Source organism: Siphateles boraxobius, unplaced genomic scaffold (assembly GCF_051911475.1).
Source record: "Siphateles boraxobius isolate OS27281-9 unplaced genomic scaffold, OSU_SipBor_1 80, whole genome shotgun sequence".
Taxonomy (NCBI): Eukaryota; Metazoa; Chordata; class Actinopteri; order Cypriniformes; family Leuciscidae; genus Siphateles; species Siphateles boraxobius.
This window is the reverse complement of record NW_027509209.1, coordinates 352,700-367,985: the sequence shown is the minus strand read 5'-3', so window position 1 is coordinate 367,985 and position 15,286 is coordinate 352,700. Positions and strand designations below refer to the sequence as shown.

General features: G+C 37.3%; 3 protein-coding genes across 3 annotated transcripts; 2 read left to right on the top strand and 1 right to left on the bottom strand.

Annotated features, from left to right (window-relative positions):
* Positions 1–327: 327 nt before the first annotated feature.
* ttll2 (tubulin tyrosine ligase-like family, member 2) lies at positions 328–2,568 on the top strand. The gene has a single exon (XM_077221255.1). It carries the CDS (start codon positions 342–344, stop codon positions 2,061–2,063), a length of 1,722 nt encoding a protein of 573 aa, XP_077077370.1. The 5' UTR covers positions 328–341; the 3' UTR covers positions 2,064–2,568.
* On the bottom strand, positions 2,565–14,930 carry LOC143730718 (centrosomal P4.1-associated protein-like). Its single transcript, XM_077221254.1, has 15 exons — positions 14,830–14,930; positions 14,367–14,552; positions 11,666–11,795; positions 10,767–10,866; positions 9,720–10,690; positions 9,210–9,288; positions 8,710–8,904; positions 5,916–6,014; positions 5,242–5,302; positions 5,072–5,130; positions 4,743–4,844; positions 4,521–4,658; positions 4,009–4,093; positions 2,914–3,034; positions 2,565–2,841 (listed from the first exon to the last, which is right to left on the bottom strand). The coding sequence occupies exons 5-15, from the start codon at positions 10,559–10,561 to the stop codon at positions 2,661–2,663; spliced, it is 1,962 nt and encodes a 653-aa protein (XP_077077369.1). The 5' UTR covers positions 10,562–10,690; positions 10,767–10,866; positions 11,666–11,795; positions 14,367–14,552; positions 14,830–14,930; the 3' UTR covers positions 2,565–2,660.
* On the top strand, positions 12,354–14,352 carry LOC143730720 (12-(S)-hydroxy-5,8,10,14-eicosatetraenoic acid receptor-like). The gene has a single exon (XM_077221256.1). It carries the CDS (start codon positions 12,612–12,614, stop codon positions 13,560–13,562), a length of 951 nt encoding a protein of 316 aa, XP_077077371.1. The 5' UTR covers positions 12,354–12,611; the 3' UTR covers positions 13,563–14,352.
* Positions 14,931–15,286: the final 356 nt, after the last annotated feature.

Genomic DNA, 15,286 nt, shown 5'->3' with positions numbered 1-15,286 from the left:
ATCTAACATAAAAGTTTTTTTATATAATGTGTGCCTGTCTGTCTATATATATATATATATGTGTGTGTGTGTGTGTGTGTGTGAATATATATAAATATATATATATATATATATACAGTATATACACATATTAGATATACACAAACTTTTATGTTAGATATAATTAATCACATCATAATATTATAATAATATATCATGGCCTGCATTTGTAAGAGTCACGTGACTTGTAATTAAGAGGTTGTTTACATTACTGTCCAAATGACTATCCAGTGTATAATTAAATGTGATTTCTGCTATTTCCCATAGTTCAGAGAATGGTGTGAGCTTCTGGGATCTCCTCGATGGCCGAGAAGGAGCGTGGCTTTGCTCCGCTGGTGTTCCGACTGCATGGAGGATCTCCGCTGGCGGTGCGTGAGGTTCTGCTGGAGCGAGGCTGGGACGAGTATGATGAAGACGAGCGGGACGAAGGAGACTGGAACCTCTACTGGAGATCCTCTGGCTTTCGAGACTCAGACTACAAAAACATCCTGCCCTGGCAGAGACTGAACCACCATCTCAAAATGAGCCACATTACACGCAAGGACTATCTAGCGCGACATTTGAGAAGAATGAAGAGCGCTTTCGGCGCAGCCTTGTATGACTTCAGCCCTGCTGGTTTCATTTTGCCAAACGAATACACAAAGTTTCTAGGGGTGTATACTAAGAATCGCACCACTGATGGAGGGAAGTCTTGCTACTGGATTTGTAAGCCTGTTCACCTGTCGAGAGGAAGAGGTATATTTCTGTTTAAAGATATCAAGGACTTGGTCTACGACTCTTCAGTAATCATACAACGATACATCAGCAACCCGCTCCTCATTTCAGGATATAAGTTTGATCTGCGCATTTACGTTTGCGTAAAGAGCTTCTGTCCTCTTGTAGTTTACATGCACCAGGAAGGCCTAGTGCGTTTCGCGACAGAAAAGTACACGCTTGCTTCTTTAGACAACCTATACTCTCACCTGACGAACACCAGCATCAATAAGTTCGGATTGGGCTACGCCATGGACAAAGAGCGAGTTGGCCGCGGATGCAAGTGGACCATGAGCAAATTCCGCAGCTTTCTTCGCAAACAAGAAGTAAACGAACTTCTCCTTTGGCACAGGATCAGCAATATCATCACGTTGACTCTGCTCGCAGCCGTTCCTTGCATTCCCTCCAACCCCAATTGTCTGGAACTGTTAGGGTTTGACATCCTCATCGACTCCAGCTACAAACCGTGGCTTCTGGAAGTCAACCACAGCCCGGCACTTTCATTAGACTGCCCTGCTGACGTAGCTGTCAAGAAAGGGCTGATCAATGATATAATCGACCTGATGAATTACAGGATGATGGATGGTTTCAGACAGAAGGAAGACCTCAGAAAGAGATGTACAAGATTACAGCCAAAAATTCCTCTGCTACCCAAAACTTCAGGCAAGAGAAGCTTGAATCAGTCCATCTCAAGCTCTTCAAGTTCTCCAGACACTGTATTGTGTTCTGTGAATGATTGTGCTAGAACTAACAGCAGGTTTGCTTCTCGCCCCGTTCACCCCAGTTCAAAATCCACAATGTCCAGTGGACATGCAAAGGCTCCACAGAAGAACGTTGAGGTGGAATCTGATGACCTAAAACTCACAACGCTTAACAGTACGAGGCAGTCTTACAGAAATACACCATCTTCCATGTTCAAGTTGCCTTCTCTTCACATGCATAAACTCAAAACGCCAAGTGTCCCATGGAACCGCAGGACTCAGGATAGAGACATCCCTCCTCGTCGTGTTGGAGACTTCATACTGACGTTTCCCTTTAATGAGGCGACGTGGAAAGCCTCTCAGGACCAAGTGGATGTGAAGGCTATTGTGAATGAGGTCCGTAAACTCACAGACAGACTGGGATCTTCCTTTAACGAAAAGAAGAGGAGAAATGCGGACAGCAGTCGGAGCTGTAATGCTGTCAGGGACAGATTTGAGTTTCTGCTTTGGGGGCCAAAAGATCCTCCTCTCCTCAGCGAATGCTACTCCTCAGATTCAGAAACTAAGTAAAATAGTTTAAGTTTTTTTTAACTAATTTAGACAGAATTTTATTTGTGCCTTATACATGTTAGCAATCGTTATATGACAATTAAACTCACTTGTGTAATTTTTTTATGTATTTTTTTCTTTTATGCTCAGCAAAGCTGCATTTAGTTATGCAAAAACACAGTAAAACGCACTTATATTATTAAAAATGTTCTATTTTAATATATTTTTAAAAATGAAATGTATCATTTTCCTGACCCAGACTATTGAAAAGTAGTGTACATACTACGATTAGACAAAACAAAGAAAACACATCCTCAGATGTAATGCTTATATATAAAGATATTTATTCAAGCTCTTCCTTACTATTTTAGGAATGTTCCTCTAGTGAAAGCAGAGTTGTTAATATAATGTCACGCCGGTCAGAGGGTCTTCACCTAAAATACAGTATCAGATGTTCATGCTGAGAGAAGCTCTAGCAACACAACGCATGTGCAAAATAATAGGCAGGCTTAGTTCACTCGATTGTCATTTACAGTTTATTGATATGTTTAGATCAAAGAGTTTAGATGATTTACATAAAAACAACAAATAAATAAAATGAAAATAGTTTTTAGAAGTTCACTTTTTGTCCATTATAAGGTCACGTTCATTGTTCTTAATGTGAACCCGTCCAGATGTCTCTTGTGTCCCGTCCCGATAGAGAGTTTTAACGGTCCCGTCCGGGAACATCCTCCTCTTGTACTGGGAAGTATGGATCTCTCTCTGCCCGTTAGTAAACTCCACCATCTTTTCACCATGTCTGTGGAAGCAGTGTGTGAGGGAGGAAATAAAAAAGGAGGAAACAAACAGGAAAGGCAGACATTAATCTTACTGTGATATCTTGACGATAGTTCCATCTGGAAAAATGCTTTCCTGTCGGCCATCGGAGTGGAGAATCTTGACGGTGCCATCCGGGAAGGATATTTCCCTTGTGCCGTCAGGATGGTGTTTTTCTAGGGAAATGTTACATTTAAACAGACATTTAAAATCCCAAATTCAAATTACACTGAGATTTTGAAATACTTTCACTAGCCTAAATTTTACAACTAATTACAAAGAAACTGCAAGTAAAGGCTAATTCCTGTGTTTTTGAATGTTTTTGAAATACATTTATTTTAAGCTAAATATACTACAAATAGATGTACATATTTATGTACTTAATACCTTGCAATTGTGCATTTACTATACTAAATGTATTTACTTAAAGTCTGCTAAATTGGATACTAAATTGGAAACTAATTCTGTACTTAATGTACTGTAGTTATCCGGAAATAGTGTTGAAGTCCAACTAAAGACATACTTATATGACTGGTACACTTGAAATATCTTGCATTTAAAAACTGATATTATACTGAGATCATGCTATCCTTACTAATAGTGATAATAAAACACATTTTAGGCTTAATATTGAGAAATGTGCTTTGTTGCAATAAAGAAGTACTCCAAATAAAGTTTTAAATATAATATTGACATCTGTAAGTCTCAGTTATAAATTGACATATAAGTAATATGATTAAGCAATATATCAGTAAGTATGTTAATGGTTTTGTAGTATACCTAATATGAAATAAATGTATTTTAAATACATTTTGGTATAGGTTTTTTTTCACTAGCGTCACACAGCACTGACAGACAAAGACCAATGCCAACAATCACCAGATTACAGTGCGTCATTTCTCAGACACGACCTGACAAAAGCAGACTGAACATGGGAACGTGTAACAAACTGATCAGACAAAACCCAGCCAAGCGTCTGTCGCTCAGTGCAGTGTGGATTGGCATTAACACATTGAATTAAACATGAAATGTTGAAGTAGAAAGACGGAAATAGTAATGTAATAGTCTTTTTTACAACTTCGATTTTTTTGTTGTTGTTATTATTATTTTTTAATAATGTATGTCCACAAAAGAACATGTTTTTTCTAACCTCTTTGGTTGTTCGGAAACTGTACAACCTCCAAACCAGATGGATAGGTTGAGTGTGTTGTTTGAGCGTCACAATAGAAGTATATCTAGACATAAAGAAATAAAATTGTTAACTTAAATGGCAAAACCAAACAATAATTTGAAAATGAACAAAAGACTGCAGGGATATTGTGCATTTGAAGCATGAACAAAAAGCTTTTTAAAACTAAAGGAAACCATACTAAATCTAGAAGCCAAAATACAAAATGAAATAAAAATAAAAACAAGTGACATTTTGAAAACTGTAAAAACCCTGAACTGAAGATTTATCTGAAAAATACAAATTCAGGAACAAAGACAAAAGGCGTGGTGAATTACGGCGGGACACAAAAATCGAAAGCTTAAGCCTGTAGGAACTTGTAAGTACTCTGGTGAATGACCACAAAATATTTAGCACATTTTGAAATGTTGCAATACAGCAGCAGTAAATGTGGGAGCAGACTTGAAATTCTCTAAGGGCCTCGTGATACACACCACAGTCCCGTCAGCCATTGTGCGTTTAACATCTCCATTGAAGAAGGTAACAGTGACCGACTTATCAACACCAATCGCTTTCTTTGTTCCGTTGCGAAATGTGATCACACGGCATCCGTTCAAAAAAAGACGTTCTACCTATAAGAGAAAGTAGAACATTTTGAAAAAAGGGTTGGAAGATGTGCGTAATACAAATTTCTAATTGCAAAACATCCTCCTTACTCGTCCATCTGGATAGTGTGTTTCCTCCCGTATTTTGTCTTTTCTGGCCTGGGATGCCATGTGTGCATCATTGCAGTCAGTCTGATGATAAAACAAACTTCCCTGTGAACAAAAGTGTCATTATGATACTATGATGCATTACACATTTCATAATAGAAACTGGGTCAGAGTCTATACTGTCATGATGAGACATACATGGGATAAACATTCAGAAAAAAGGTACAAAGCTGTCACTGAGAGTGAACTGTGCAAGTGTGTGTCATTCCTCATGCTCTGAGAGTGCTGATGTTGCATCGGGTGAACTGTGCCTTTAAGAGAAAAGTAAATACCTTTACGCCACTCGAGGCATTGTTCTGTGGGCTGACAGTGGAAAATGCAGAATTCTTTCCTTTTGAAAAACATAACACACAAGATATAGCAAGTTGAACACAGTAGGCTTAGATTCAGTGATGACAACTTGTATTTTAGTTCATAAGAGATGAAGCACACACAAACGTACTCAAAGAGTCGGCTGAGCGTTCTGGTATCCTGTTAGCTTTGGTACGAGAGCGTCCGTTTGCCTGCATCAAAGAACAAGAAGCAAGAATGCAACAATTTTTCAATAAACAGTACTGTACTAAATATCAGTATTTTTGTTCTGTTATCCATTAAAATATCAAAAAAGAAAAGGAAACTGATTTATTAATTTACATAAATCAAACAAATATGAGCTGTACGCTTATGCATGCATGTCAAAATAACATGCAGAGTGATTGAATAAATATATTATGTGCAAGTGATTCTGCATTTATTCTCTGTGTTCCATTAGCTCTTTGTGTTCATAAATTATGAACATGGCAAACAATTACAAAATAAAATCAGGATTTAACACTTACACTGTATGAAATGGAGTTGTGTAGATGCATTGCACAAGCATGAATTATATATAAAGAGCCGAGTCAATTATCTGTCACTGGGCTTCGAGAGCACCATGAATTATTTCTGAAGAGATTAACGGGCACTTGAGAACACATTACACACATCAACGGCTTTATAGCAATTGAGTTAAGCTGAACTAGTTGTATGGGTCCTTACAGCAAAGGACTAAAAATAAAAAAGGAAATATTTACTATATATTTTATAATTCATATTTTATAGCAAGACCATGCACATTAATAATGTTAGCATACTAACATCGCTCTGTTGTGTGCTATTGATGGTGTGTTTGTGAAAGGCTGGAGTGGCGCTCCGAACATGAGGAGTCTTCTGTGGTTCCTCTCTGCTTTTCTCAAACTGAAGCACAACATATATGTTATTCATTGAGGCATATATAAACAAAGATATTTGTTTTTGTTCTGAGTAAAATCATAACCTGCTGAGAAATATTGCCCTCCATGTTTAACTATTTAGGTATATGAGATAACATTTTAAATAATAAAATGTTTTTCCAGAGCCTGTTCGGTAACACTTTATTTCGATAGACCACTTTAAACATTCTTCTAAGTAACTTTGCAACTACAGTACATGTCAACTAGCAGTCGTTACAGTATTAGTAGATTATTAGTTGTCTGCTTAATAATTGCAAGACTTTAATTGATGGTCCCCATCAGCATTCTACTGACTATAAGTAACTTTGCAACAACATATTATACTAAATCTAACCTGAGTCTAATAATGAAAGTTAGTTGACATGTACTCTAGTTGCAAATGAATGAGTTAGTTGACATTTAGTTGCAAAGTTAATTATAGTTAGTAGAATGTGTAATCAGTGTAATCAACCGCATGTTCATTCAAAAAGATCATTTTCATTTAGTCCTGCTTTCCATATAGAATATCTAAATATTCGTAAAATAAGAAACTTCCTTTGAGCAAAATTGCCAAATGTAGGCTACTAAGGCACTTATAATAAAACAAAACTATAGGAGACTTGACATCTATATTTACTTTAATTAATAAATAAATAAAGTTATTTAAATTGTATTTCAATAAATAAAAATAAAGTTCTAAGGGAAAGTGTACAATATTGGGAAATATTGTATAAACCGATTTCTCTGAAAACAAACTTAGATTAAGCCAGGATTTGGCCTTAGTTAAATAAGGACATTTAAAGGTCATGTTGCAGGTTAACCACCACTGTCGATTAATGGGTACATAAATCACTCAAGATATGTACATCATTTTTAAAATGTCTCAAAAATGGTCTTAAAGACCATTTTTTTTACGTTTTAGGTATTAACGTTTTTTTTTTTTTTACGCAATTCGGTGAAGACGTCACGTTGGGGAGAAGTGGAGGAAAGGTTGCCTCAGCCTAGTGTTAGAACGATGGCGACTGACTGGGATGAGGAAGAGGTGGCAAGAGCCAACATGTATGATGGCCCGCAGCCGTATAATCTCGAACCTGCCAGACGTGAGAGGGCAAATGAGGAATTGCCAAGAACTGATAGCCGTCAAAGCCAATTAAATGCATGGTCCGAGGAGAATGAGTGGAGAGTTGGTGAAGTGTCCTGGTGAGTTGCTATCATTTAGCAGCGCAGTAATGAGCGCTGGAGCTAGTCTACGAGCAGCAGCGCACAATAACCACACATATTGTTTTAATGTCATTGAACAGCACCGAGTGAAAAATCAACGTTTTCTTTATATCTAGTGGCAGTGATCATGACGTTAGTTCAGAAAAGTACCAGTAACCTTTGTCATAGTGTCGTAACGTTAGTACTGGTAAACTTTGTCTTTGTCATCTAGAAATAGAAGGCATCATGCTAGCTATATGGGCGTTTCTAAGCGTTTATCTCTATTTATCTCTAGATAGATAAATAGATAGAAAGAAACATATAGTAGGTAGATTTACAACGTAGAGTTAGTCGTATGTCAGAGGCGCCCGCGCCATTGGATGTGCAGTTGCCGCATATACTAGCCTATCTATCTATGTCTATATATCTGTCTGTCTATCTATATATCTAGTCTATCTATATCTATGTATCTATAATCTGCGCTATCTGAATACTCTCGTCTACTACTCGTCTCTCTAGTCACTCTCAATGCGGCTTTGGTATATTCTCTCCCCAAGGTGACGTAATGCAATGCATTGTGGGGGAAAGGAGAATCGTTGCAAACTGCTGTAAGATAGAACCTTCTTTTTCGTATTATATTCCGTTTTGTGATACCCAACAACATAAAATACAATGGATAACAGTTTAAATTTTTATTACCAATGAGCAAATTGCACAAATTCGTTGAAAAATTAACCCACGGCCTTTAAAGGATTAGTTCACTTTTTAAAAAAACTTTTGCTGATAATTTACTCACCCCCATGTCATGCAAGATGTCCATGTCTTTCTTTCTTCGGTCGAAAAGAAATTAAGGTTTTTGATGAAAACATTCTAGGATTTTTCTCCATATAATGGACTTCACTGGGTACCAAACGGTCCAAGGTCCACATGACAGTTTCAGTGCAGCTTCAAATGGCTTTAAACGACACCAGACGATGAATAAGGGTCTTATCTTGCGAAACCATCGGTCATTTCAAAAATAAATAAAAAACTTTAAATTTTATAAGCACAAATGCTCGCCTTGCTCTGTTCTGTGATGCACATTCGTGATCCTGTTCGAACTCGTTCATCAAAATTAACAAATCTTTTTTCGAGTCATTTCGTTCATTTTGTTCGTTGAATGAATGAAATGACTCGAAAAAAGATTTGAAGCTGCACTGAAACTGTCATTTGGACCTTGGACCGTTTGGTACCCCATGAAGTCCATTATATGGAGAAAAATCCTAGAATGTTTTCATCAAAAACCTTAATTTCTTTTCGACTGAAGAAAGAAAGACATGGACATCTTGGATGACATGGGGGTGAGTAACTTATCAGCAAAAGTTTTTTAAAAAGTGAACTAATCTTTTAAGTAGCTTTTATAAATGTGTATAAAAATATAGTTTAAATCTAAATATTTAACCCGTGGATCACTATTGAATAAGGATTGAATTTACTCTCACTGTGCTGTATGATCCAGCATGAGGAGAACCAGCGCTCTGAGGAATACTCGTGTCCACATTAAACCTGCTGAGAAGCTCCTGGTTCTCCCGGACGAGGGCTTCCACGCGGCTCTGGAGGAAACTGTGGGACTGGGACCAGTGACTCTCTCTCTCCATCAACTGCTGCTTCAGAGACGAGATCTGCTGTCTCAGATCCTACAGCAAATGCACATCATATGAAGTACTTTCTGAATAAATATTGCTATTAAAACCTTGTAAGGATCCTTAAAAATAAGTTCTTGTTTGGCATTAATAGTTACATGAAGAAATCGTTGAATCGTCATGAAGAATTACATGAATAGAAATTTCATTCTATGAAATCGCTGTGAAACCCCCCCTTTTGTAACTTGTATTTTAATAGTGTATAAGAAGTAAAGTGGTGGTTCTTCACAAGGTCACACATGGAGATGTGATGTGAAAAAGTGTGAAACTTTAAAAAATCTAAAATGTCTTGTTTCTACCTGAGGTTCATGAGGTTCTTTCGTAAGCTTGAGCAAAGGTCTGCAGACACCTTTGAAACCATACTCTTCCATCTCAGACCTAGTCAAATTCAGGAATATGTTCAATCAGAGATATAAAAATTATGGAAACTTGTTATAGAAAATGTTTTCAGTTGAAAACTATGTTGTGTAAGCGGCCCCTAAGTAAGTAACTAATGATGTTTATAATGGAAATGAATGAGTCAAAAACATACTCAGACAGCAAAATAGTGTCAGATCCGGCCCACGTCACACGTACCAGATGTGGGCCGGATCTGGGCCGACACTATGTTGCTGTCTGGGTACTTTAGCTAGACAATGATTTTCTTCTAGAGCTGCTGTACTGCCAAAACAATCTTTGTTGCATTAATTTCCTATTATCACTGTAAAGCTGCTTTGAAACGATCTATATTGTAAAAAGTGCTGTATAAATGATGGTGATTTGACTTAGGTTTCAGGGCATCTCTTCAAGTCATAATCTTTCTACAAAACCTGATTGAAGTATGTGGTTTCTCTTTCTCCATGCCACGTGTGACGTCTTCTGGAGTAACCTTGACTTTTGGAAATGTGTTTGTGAGAGTGTCAGGAACAGAAGATGGTCTAAAATCACTGTTGGTTTTGTCGGAGCTGTTAGCCATCGACCCCTCTAAGCTCTTGAGTTCAGAATCACTGCTGAAGCTCGAAGAACTAGACGTAGGAGTTGAACTGCGATGTTCTTCATTGAATTGAGTCTCACTCGGGGCATCACTAGCATAGTCTCCATCCGACAGATCCAGACTCTGATCTTTGTGATCCGTGTGCCTTGAAAGATAATGAGGAATCGGACTGTGAGGCTGAGAGTTGGGTCGGTCTTCGCTGCTTGTGCTGTCGTCAGATTCACTAAGAGCCAGTGACTCCATCACCTCATCGATTAAATCGACTTCTTTAGACGTCTCATCGGTGTGCCCACTTTGACTGTAGTTTTTGGTAAGCCAGTTTTTCTCATGGACTTTGACAATGTGGTCATTAACTTTCTTAAAGCCAACACTCCTGATTTGTGTCAGAGCAGATCCCCTCCGCTTACTTCCACTGGTTTTACCATAATTCCTCACAACTCCTTCCCTGTGCTTACTTTTAAGTGAGACTGCATTGTTTGCAATATTAGCAGTCAAAGCTTTGACTTTCCCTTTGTTGTTTGATAAAAAATAATGGTCTTGTAGAGCAATGGTCTTCTTTAGAGAGTCTTCCAGGTCATATTGTTGGTCGCTGAGGTTTCCCACACCCGTCAGTGCAGGACTGGTATCAGGCGTCTCTTGAGCGGGTCGCACTGACTGCCGACTGGGCTTCATGTTCATTATTTGTGAACCAATAGAGCATCTCCTCGTTGGACTTAGTGAGCAGTCCTTAACCTTCGAAATTTTAGATGTTCCTTCTCCTTTACGGAGAAAATTCCTCTTCTCTGCTCCTTTGATTTGTGTACTAGCCTGTAAAACAGAAAGGATGATGCTTATAACACACTTAAACTGCAGAAGAGTTTAAGAGTTTAAAAGCTGCTCATACCCGATTCTCACTCTGGAGAACAGCCTGGTCTGTTTTTAGATGTTCTTCAACAAACTCTTCAAATGTTTTTTGCTCTTCTCTCAGTCCTGGTCGAATAGGCCTGTGTTTAAATGATATTTCTTTTTAAATTGTACAGCTCTCATACTATACAAATAGCAAAAGTCTTCTATTATACACTCACCAAGCTGCATTTATTTGGTCAAAAACACAGTAAAAGCAGCAATTTTGTGAAATATTATTACAATTCAATATATTTTAAAATGTAATTTATTCCTGTGATCAAAGCTGAATTTTCAGCATCATTACTTCAGTCTTCAGTGTCACATGATCCTTCAGAAATCAGTATAATATAATATGACTATTTGCTGCTCAAGAAATATTTCTTATTACCAATGAAACCAGTTGCTGATTAAGAAACAATGACATTTTTTCCAGGATTTTTTGATGAATATAAAGTTCAAACGAACTTCTATTTAATTGAAATAGAATTAAATTACATTGGGTTTGTAGCAATGCACATTTCTTTACTGTCATCTTTGATCAATTTAATGCATCCTTGATGAATAAAATTTCTTTAGGAAAAATCTTATCCCAAACTTTTGAACAATAGTATATGTGAAACCAATTAGCCTCTTAAGTGGCCTGAATAGCTTATTGCTTTTATTTAAAAAAAGAATAGCAATATAATGATATATATCAATAAACAGTTAAATGAATCATAAAAAACATCAACCAAGTAATTAGCCTAATTAAGGCAGTTATATTAATTTATAACTTTATATTTAATGCAGGTCAAGTGCGTGTTCCAGCATTTGACAACACGTTATAAGTGGCTCATCCAGTCACAATTTAGAGTGATAACTTAATGTTTATAAATGTATTTTTGCATCACATAATACCTTTCCTCTGGGTTTGGTGGGAGACCTTGCCTCAGTCCGAAAGGGCTTAGAGGACAGTCGTCTTGTGCCGGTTCTGAAGACTCTTCTTCAACAGGAGACAAGCATCTGAGCTCTGCTGATGGTGCAACGTCTGCAATGCAAATCGAGATCTCTTGTAATATTATGACTCAACTTCCTGGCATAGTTTAGTGTACAAGAACTCAGGTAACCTGATCTTCGAGAAAAAAATTAATGCAATTCACCTTTCCAACATTATGCAAGATATAAAGTCTTAGAAATGAACGTCTGCATTTTTAGTAGTAGTGACTTAAAAGTCGGCTTGCTGTGCAAATATATAATAAGGTGTGGCGAATCTTTTAAACAGGTCATGTCCTTTTGTTATAAAAGGCAATACTTGCCCTTCAGCTATTTTTTCTTTCTTTCACACATATCTGCTCAAGCTTGTCTGGACAAGCCACTAAATAAACCTATAATGTACAAGGTGTTTAGGACAGAATATCAATAACCATCAAATTTTTTCGTGTACATTTGTTATAACTTGCATGGTGAAGTCAACACACCCACTATCGTCCTGCCTAAATATGCTCAGTTCTTATTATGATCTTTGCAAATAGATTTGACTGTGTCTTTAGCAGATTTTTTTTAAATGTTTGTTTGCTCTTTGTCCATTGTGTCAACCTTCCTGACATTTGATCTCTATCAATACACGCTCACTGAGTGCTCTATAAAAGAGTTAAACTTCAGTTGTCTTTGATGACTCCACTTTTGTCGAAAGCAGTTCGTGACATCAGACATTTATCTTCTCAACAGGTCGAGACTTGCACACTCAGGCGGCGGAAGGGCATTTCCTTGAAGTGTGAGGAGCTTTAAACGCTCTGCTTTGGGAGTACAGACATTTAACCTCTACACACTTTAGGAAGTGATTCAGACCAGGGATCTGTAAAATATGGAGAATTTAACCGACACGGACAACAACTGTCAGGAGAACATCGACAAAAGCAGAGCGCTGTATATTTTCTACTCTTCTGTGGTTGTGCTGGAGTTGATCTTGGGTCTCCTGCTGAACATTTCAGTCATCCATCTCTTCATCTTCAAGCTCAAGTTCTGGAAATCTAAAACCATTGACATTTTCCTGTTCAATCTGGTCCTGGCTGACATTTTGTTGCTGATTGGATTGCCTGTAAAGGCGTATAACTTCCAGCAATGTAGTGTAAATAAGGTAGTGTGCAAAGTACAGCTCTTTCTGCAGTTTCTCAACCGAGGAGCCAGCATCGCCTTCCTGACAATCATCTCCATTTATCGATATTTTAGCGTAGTCCATCCAGGGAAGAGGAAACTCCTAATGATTTTGAAACGATCACCTCAGATTTCTATATTCATCTGGGTGCTACTGGGAATTTTGACTATTCCGGCCATGTTGCAAAGTTTTATCAGGTGCAAAAGCAATGAAAATGATGAGGAATTCAACTATGTCGTTCTCCTGAGGGAAATTGTGTTTTTTACCCAGATTCTGATCCCTTTTTTTGTTCTTGTGTACTGCTCAATACGGATTATCAAAAGACTCAATCAGAGGTCGGTGGGTGACAAGACTAAGCTCCGGAGAGCGATGTTCCTCGTCACTTCTGTGGTTCTTGTGTTCGCGGTCTGCTTCTTGCCGTATGCCGTCACAAGAGCGGTGCAGCTGAAGATGAACGGGCTCGTAATGAAAGAGGAGAAAGTTGCTGTCGTTAAACTGTACGATGGGTTTATTTGTCTCTCTTATCTGAACTGTCTGCTGGATCCGATCCTGTACTGCCTGAGCAGCAGTAAATTTAAGAAGTTATACATGTCAATGTATCTCCCCTTTCTGCTGGAGAAGGAACAACCGGAAAGTTCAGACGACAACGCGGATGAGTGAACCGGAGCCGGCTGAAAAAGAGGATTCTTGGAAACACTGTTTAGGGGAATTTTTTTGTAAATTATTTGCAATTGTATTGTGTTTAATACATTTTGAAATAGTTGATTTGACACATCATGACATCATGTCCAAGACTTATTTATTTTTGAAATGTATATTTAAACAACAAAAAAATCAAAGTCTGGATTTTAGTTCAAAAATTTAAGGAATGTATATTGCAAAAGTCTCTATCTAATGCACTGTAATCATTTTAAATGACCATTTTGCCTTTATAGTTCATTCTAAATGGTCCTGTGTGACAATTTTAAATGCACAAATATTCTCCATGCATTCTCATTATGCATTCTACTCGTGTCCTCATATTATTTTACCATTTAACAATTAATAAAATATGAGGTTATGAAAGCTGTATGCATAATAAGGACAAAATAATTAGTCATATGCCATTTAAGATAGTTTTAAATGAAGTAGCATGTCACACAGAAGCATTTTTAACAGCTTTATCTCCTGTTTACACAACGTGTCTTGCACATATTGGACATTCTGATGTGATGTATTCGTAAATGTGACTCATGATCTGTAGTTACCGACAGTTGTGGTTTCTCTTTAACTGGAAAGTTATGATTCTAGAGACTTTCTCTGTCAAGCACAGAGGAAGAAATGTCCAAGTTTTTGTTTTACTTGCATTCTATGTTACTATATATTTTTTTGCATGTATTATTATTGTTTTGGCTATTGATATGTAAGGTATTTTGAACTGATTTTTATTAAAACAGTATTATAAGATAAAGGACTTCTCGATACCATTGCTGTTATTGGTTGCCAGCAGAGCTTCTGACTTATTCTCAACCTGGCCAGAATATGAAGGTTTGGTTGAGCGTTTCTTGAAGGGATCTAAATTCTCAGTAGTGTTGTCGAGATGAGCTTCCGAAGCGCTCGGCGGTGTCTGGGCTTGCCAGTGCGCTAAGAATGTGGGAGATAAAATCAGCCCTGAAAGAGAAAGGAAGGTTCTGTAATGACCTGCAATAATCCCCACCAAGCCAGCACTGCAAATGCATACATCACTATATAAAGCTGAAAAAAGGTTGTAATGCAAATGCCACAGGCCTAAAAAACATAATGTCATTTGCATTACGCTTCCTGTAAGTATAATTTGAAAACTACAGCATTTCAGAAATGAAAACCTAAAGAATGAAGATACTTTCACAAAGATTTGTTTTTCCATCATAAACAGGCGTTAAATGCATTAGTGTTTCTCCGGTCATACCTGGACTGATGAGAGAGAGCAGTGTGTTCTGTTCCTGCAAAACCCTCTGCAACTGCGTCACCTGACGCTGAAGGAGAAGCTCGTTTCGGCCCGGATTCTGTTCAGACAGAGATATAAAAATCTAAATCTGTATTGAGATTCAAAATGTAAAGGTTATATACTGTATAATCTGCATCAAGTTAGAGTCACTAGTAAGTAACCATTCCACACTTCTTAAAAATATATATATAATTATTAGAATCAAACATTGACGGAGAAGAGTTTGTACCTTTGGGTTTTATTAATTTACAGTTATTTAGATAATCACAGTTAATCACTGAAATAAAAAATTGGACAATTCCTATTCTTAACGGAATATTTATTATAAATGATTCATCCATGCATATCACTTTTTATTTTTTCATTTTTTATTTTAATTAATGTGCCCTCATAATCTTTAAACAAAATAAAGCAGCGA

Coding starts and splice junctions, on each gene's coding strand:
- ttll2 (XM_077221255.1), top strand. CDS start 342: ATGGCCGAGAAGGAGCGTGGCTTTGCTCCGCTGGTGTTCCGACTGCAT.
- LOC143730718 (XM_077221254.1), bottom strand. CDS start 10,561: ATGAACATGAAGCCCAGTCGGCAGTCAGTGCGACCCGCTCAAGAGACG. Junction 5,303..5,915: donor ATAGCACACAACAGAGCGAT/GTTAGTATGCTA, acceptor TCTTTGATGCAG/GCAAACGGACGCTCTCGTAC. Junction 4,659..4,742: donor CACACTATCCAGATGGACGA/GTAAGGAGGATG, acceptor TTTCTCTTATAG/GTAGAACGTCTTTTTTTGAA.
- LOC143730720 (XM_077221256.1), top strand. CDS start 12,612: ATGGAGAATTTAACCGACACGGACAACAACTGTCAGGAGAACATCGAC.